Source organism: Saimiri boliviensis, chromosome 16 (genome assembly GCF_048565385.1).
Source record: "Saimiri boliviensis isolate mSaiBol1 chromosome 16, mSaiBol1.pri, whole genome shotgun sequence".
Lineage (NCBI taxonomy): Eukaryota > Metazoa > Chordata > Mammalia > Primates > Cebidae > Saimiri > Saimiri boliviensis.
The window spans coordinates 58,608,563-58,614,935 of record NC_133464.1 but is presented as its reverse complement, the minus strand read 5'-3'; the positions used below and the strand labels follow the sequence as shown (position 1 = coordinate 58,614,935).

The window sequence follows — 6,373 nt, the reverse complement described above, 5'->3', positions numbered from 1 at the left end:
ATAACCTTAAAGTAATCCAAAACTCGGTACATCAGAAGGACACACAAATATCCTTAGGCTTCGGCCACATTGAACAAAGTCTTTAAATTATTTCTCTTAATATTCTTCCTCTCCTACTCACAATTACTTAGCCTAGGAAGGAAAAGAGATTCTCAGTTAAGAGTTGTTGGCAAGTGTAAACAGTGTATTAAAAAGAAATAGGATAGAACAAGACTAATAAAATCAAGCAAAGGTGGATCTACTTTAACTAAACATCAGGCATTACTTTTATTTATGGAGAAAAAAATGTCAAAAGTTAGAATAATGAAAATTATGCATAGTTTTACATAAATTGTTAAGGAAATACTGTCAACATCATTTTATCTGAGAATCATTTGCATCCTGCTGTACCTTGTGCTAGAAATCAAAGGAACATTTTTGTGATGAGAAAGATATAAACCATTCACTAGAAAACAATCTATTTGGGGATTATCTGGAGAGAAAAAGTTCAACAGAATATGTCTTCCTAGTATTTCACCGTGATCATCCCAACCCCATATTGACTAGACGAAAATTTATCACCCAGAACAGGCAGCAGAGAGCCTTCTCTTAGAAAAGACATGTGAAAAAAATGAAAGATTAAAAAAAAAAGACAGGTTCTACTCCCTAAAGAAACAAGGAGACAGGACTACATTTGAACAGAAAGGTCACCGCCAAAAGCCAACAGCCAATAAAGGTTGATAGGTAAAAAAGAGATTCTGATTTTGGAATTCAACTGCATAAAAATGATGTAAAATCCTTTAACAAGAAAAAGACACACCACTGTTTCAATGGTATGTTTTCAGAACTGCTTCAGTAGTCAGAATAAAAACATAAGGATAATCCAAAACCAGTTCCACAATCGACCAGAATTTTAGTAGTCCTTGTGATTTTATTTACCTCTATCTGGGAGGCATTAGCCCACACCACACAGAACAGTGGCTGCTCTTCTGGTGATGATTATGGAAGAGTTTAGAAATGAGTCTCAGCCTTCATTACTCCAAACTGACAAATCTTATGATAAGAACAACTAATGAATCAATCAGCAAATGGGAAAGATGGGGGACATTTAAAAAAAAATCTGAAAACCTCAAGATTAAACTTTCCAAGAATATCATTTGTCCAGCCTTAAGTCATTCAGTGACATAAAGGGCCTAAAAGACATGATGTTCCCCCTAGATGTATTCCCCTTCCCTTTTGCCAACAAGAATTCTACAATAAGTATTTCACTAATTTAACTAATATACCCATAGTTTTTTTTGTTTAAATGAAAAATGTCTGAGAGAGATGGGACATTAACTTTAGTTCTGATAGGTTTCAAACCCTCCCGACCAGGTTTTAGGATGAGGCGAGAGGATAGTGGCAGAAAGATGAAAGACAAAAAGAGATGAACAGAACTGCTACTTCTCACCTCCCTCCAGGGTTCACTCAGAAAAATGTATTAAAGGTCACGAGCAACCTGTGAAATAGAAAGTAAAACTTTCTGACAAGGAAAGCTGCTAAATATTGTGATAGGCTGAATCTCCTAAATACTCTTGTTAAGTATGAATTTTTATCTGAATAACTTCTAATCCCTCCTACTAATCTCAGAATCTGAATAATAAATTCTGGATTTTGTGTGACTCTCATTGAATTTAGCAACTTGACTACAGGCGATTACCTTAACAATTCCATCTATTAAATGTTATCTTGCTAAAAAGTATTTGTGTAGAAGTAAAGTTTAAAGAACTGCATATGAAAATACTATATAATATTACATTAAATTCTTCTTTTTCTTGACAGGGTTTGTCTTCAGTATTGGGAGAGTTTCAAATCCCCTAGACTAAATGCATGTTATCCACTTTGATCGATGCTTTTCTTCATAAAGTTATAATTTCACTTTGCTATACCCTTGAAATTTAAAAAATGTTCTGATAAAGTGTAAAAAGATAAGGGTATGTGATTTTCAATATTATAAACCTAAAAATACTTCGATTTTTTAATTTTATAAGTTTATTTTGCCTACTCTTAATCCAAATCTATTTTGATGTTCTTTTCTATTGGTTATCCCCCAAACCACTAAAAGGCACAGGAGTGATCTATGAATGGTGAGTGAGTCAGGCCGTAAGATCGCTTCCTCAGTAAGGATATGACAGGCCATGTTGAAGTGAGGGTGGAGAATGGTGTGGTTTTCCTTATCCTGTGAAACTCAGGGGGGATGCAAAATGAGCAAAGCCATCTTAAAGGTGTTTCCTTTCCACTTAGCTTATAAATAAAATAGAATCTAAGTGTGAGAACAGTAGAGCAGAACAAAGAGGCCTCCAATTTGTTGTGGGCTTTTTTTGGAAGCATGGCATGAAGCTGCTAAAGGCTAGGTATTTCAGAGTATGTAGTTCACTCCAAACCTACCACTCCCTAGCTAATAGCTTAAACTTTGTGCCACCCACAATCCTAGTGAGAAAGGAAAAGGTGTTGAAGTAAGGAACCAGTAATATCCAGAGCTGTCTGCTTTTTAAATAGCTTTTAAAGTATCTGTCTATCTGCACCAGACAAAGTCATTCCCATAATCTGGGCAGAAATGGGAGTATGTTGGCATGGCCAACAAAAACTACAGACATATAGTAAAAAGGCAATGCAGATTATGTAACATGTAATTACAGTTAGGCTTAACAAACATGAACTTCAAGTGGGGTATTTTTCCAATGCTAAAAAGCAAGGCCTTTAAATTTCCATTGTTTTAGGATGTTTTAAAATGATTACCTTAAATGTGATTACTTCCTAAACCACACAAGAGTAAAATAGAGCATTTATTGATGGAATAACAAAAGTGCTTTTCTTAAATATTCTTCAAAATACATTTGTACAACTTACAATAATATATCCAAAATAACTGTATATACAAAACATTACCTAGTTTTAATGTATGTGCTTTTTTCCCCAAAAATTACAAAGTAACTTCAATTTTTTTTTGGCAAAGTTCAACCTTAACAGAGGTGACAATTTTAAAGGTTGGTTTAAGAAAATAGAACCTGAGGGAAATTGACACGCAAGAGTCAATGACAAGCAAGAGATCTGGAGGAATATTTTTAGTTTGTTAAATAAAAATGTTTTTTAGAGTGATACTTTTCACATTACAAAAATAAACCAAAATGAAGAAAAGGTCACTGTAAAATGATGGAAAAAAGATCTGTAGATTTGCTTTTAGTATTTCAAATAGCCAACAATGCATGTCAGAAAATGAATGCAAGATCACAACAGTCTTGTATTTACTTTGTATTTGAAGAAGATAGTGAAATAAGTGGCCACATTCTATTTTCTTTTAATTGCTATTAATATGGTTGATCTGATTGGCTCTTCGATGAATTTCATCCAAGAAGTTCTCCAGTTGTTCTATTAGCATTCGTTTTTTAAACCTGTATGAAAAAATAAATAGTACTCTCAATTACTTTTTAATGAATAGTATAAACCAGTATAATTTTTTTTTAAGAGGGAAAATTGCTTTGGGAAGATTTTTCAAAGTGAAATGAAAATAGAAAAATCAATACTATAACACAAAATATGTTGAAAGATTAGCAAATTATTGTACCAGTACAGTATTATAATTTGTCCCTAAAACATTCTAGGTTTAAACAATGAGAAAGAGGTTGTCCCTTCTACAACCAAAAAGAAAAAGGAAAAAACAGGGCCGGGCGCGGTGGTTCACGCCTGTAATCCCAGCACTTTGGGAGGCCGAGGAGGTAGATCACGAGGTCAAGAGATCGAGACCATCCTGGTCAACATGGTGAAACCCTGTCTCTACTAAAAATACAAAAAATTATCTGGGCATGGTGGCACGTGCCTGTAATCCCAGCTACTCAGGAGGCTGAGGCAGGAGAACTGCCTGAACCCAGGAGGCGGAGGTTGCGGTGAGCCAAGATCGCGCCATTGCACTTCAGCCTGGGTAACAAGAGGGAAACTCCATCTCAAAAAAAAAAAAAAAAAGAAAAAGAAAAAGAAAAAACCAAAAAAATCCCCAAAAATTAATATATTCAAAATATATTCAAGAGTTGCAAACACTCTAGTGAAATTTGGGCTCCCAAAGCATATACTTCAATAGCTTCTTCTCATTCTTTTTGTAAACTGAATGTTCAAAGGAATGTGAACAAAATATGAATATAATCTCCCACAAAATGGAAGAAGAAATGAAAATTGGGGAGTAGCATTTAAAAGCCATGGTATTCTATTACAATTTGAAAGCTAGCAAATCAAGGATAGATATCTATAATACAGAGTATAGAAAGCAGTTTAAGTTCAAGTGACAATTTTTAAAAATTTTCAGTAAAAAATTTGGGCAGACTAAAATTGCATCGTCTACATAATTGTTGATGGTTTTTAGAATATCCCAAGACACTGGACATTTTAGTCCTATTTCCTCGCTACTTGCAAGCTAATCTAAATAGCCACCATAATACTACACAATTCTCTAAAAGGTGGCAGAAGTGAATTACAGATACCAGGAATATAGTTAAATTCCTAATGAGGTTTTAGTGGACAGAATGTCACTGGAAAGAGCATTAACAGGTTAAATACTCAAAATTATATAAAAAGTTGTAGTCTTATCTTGATCCTGCAAAGTGGCTTGTGCTCTAGCCACTCCAAAGAAAAGAAAAGATGTGAAAAGAAAGCATGAAACAAAAAAGCAACTTTATCTAAAGTTTTTATGTGTCGTATAGAAGGGAGAGGGGGACAAAGGCTAAGTGTGTTTACATTTAGAAGGTCAGATGAGATAAGCCCCAACTTGTCTTACAATACTAAAATTCCCAAAATCTTGAAGGAAAAATAAAAAATGTTTTTAAACTCATACAACTGTTTTCCAGTTAATTACACTTCTTAGTTACCATTTATAACCTTTATCTACTTTCTTTATATGTGATTCCCTCATATTCATGGGGGATTGATTCCAGGCCTCCCTATGAACAACAAAATCCATGAATGCTCAAGTCCCTTGTATAAAATAGCCCGATATTTGCATGTAACCTATGTATATTCTCCCACATGGAAATAATCTCTAGATTATTTATAATACTAATACAGTGTAAATGCTATGTGAATAGTTGTTAGACTGAATTAGAGAATGACAAGAAAAAAAAAACCTGTACATATTCAATACAGACACAACCATCCATTTCCCGCCTCCAGATACTTTCAATCTGTGGTTGCCTGAATCCACGAATGTAGAATCCACAGATACAGAGGACAAATATACTAATAATCCTGAGCTACTGAAACAATCAGAAAAGGCTCTTTTGTCCAATTCTGGTCCCCTTAATTGTATTTTCCCATGTACAAATAAATGACATTCAAGTATTGCTTATGTTATTTTTACATTTAGATTGCTTATGTAATTTTTACAGTTAATGCATAAAGGAGAAAAAGGTTGTAAAATATTAACATAAAGATATCAAAAAGCTACAGCAAAGAATCAACAAGAATTCTCCAAGTATCTAGTAATTTGCAGGGAGAGAAAAGGTCCATAATTCCTGAAGAATGTATATGTGGCTGTTTTCTAAGTGAATTTCTTTCAATAAACTAAAAAAGAATAATGATTTATTTATATGTTGGTATGAAATATACATTTATAAACAACACAAGTGCAAAACAGATACTGTTAAAATACTGCTTATATAAACTGGGGACTCATTTCATCACCATTTCATTATATGCAATAGTTTATTTACCTTGATGCTTCTTTAATGACATTTTGTAAAAATATTAGTCTTGTCTGTAAACTGCCTTGCACATGCTTCAGTAAAGTGAAGATTCTTTCATATTCTTAAAGCAAAAGAAGCAAAAAGAAAAATTAAATGGTTTTCATTTGTATTCTTATTCAATATTCTATTGCAGTTTATTATATTAAGATATACTGAGACAAAAATATTCTACATAAAAATTTCACCAATTATTCGAGATTTTATATTTTAACGTATGTGTAAAAGTAAGTATACAGCAACAAAGATAAAACAACTAATCAAATCCTGCTTTTTAAGTAAAAGTCCCTATTACACATAAAACGTAAAACTAAATAGCTTTTTGGTCATACCACTAAAAAATAAGAACAAGTGGCCTTTACAAAACTCCATCCTTACAGTTTAAAATTCTAATGGCTAACATGGGGGGTAAGTGGAAAGTGGGGGAAAAAAAACCAAACAGGTCAAGAGTGTTATTTCAGTTTAAAGTTTTCACATGAAACTCTGCAAGGGCTATAAACTCCTAAACTCCAAGGACTGATTCGTACCCACTTCTGGACCACCCAGGTCATTGTATTACTCCAGGTGAAATGATCTGTTAACATACTCTAAATAAATGTCAATAATACTGAATATTTTCCCATAAAGTT

At 33.3% G+C, this 6,373-nt stretch overlaps 1 protein-coding gene across 3 annotated transcripts in view; it reads right to left on the bottom strand.

The window, feature by feature from the left end:
- Positions 1-237: 237 nt before the first annotated feature.
- INTS6 (integrator complex subunit 6) overlaps positions 238-6,373 on the bottom strand; it is a 91,729-nt gene continuing 85,593 nt past the window's right edge. For all 3 annotated transcript variants that reach the window (XM_039473270.2, XM_039473271.1, XM_074387662.1), the window contains 2 exons: positions 5,715-5,808; positions 238-3,410 (listed from right to left, as the gene is read on the bottom strand). In XM_039473270.2, coding sequence (XP_039329204.1) covers positions 3,317-3,410; positions 5,715-5,808 — 188 coding nt within the window. In that variant the 3' untranslated portion in view covers positions 238-3,316. The remainder of the gene's footprint in view (positions 3,411-5,714; positions 5,809-6,373) is intronic.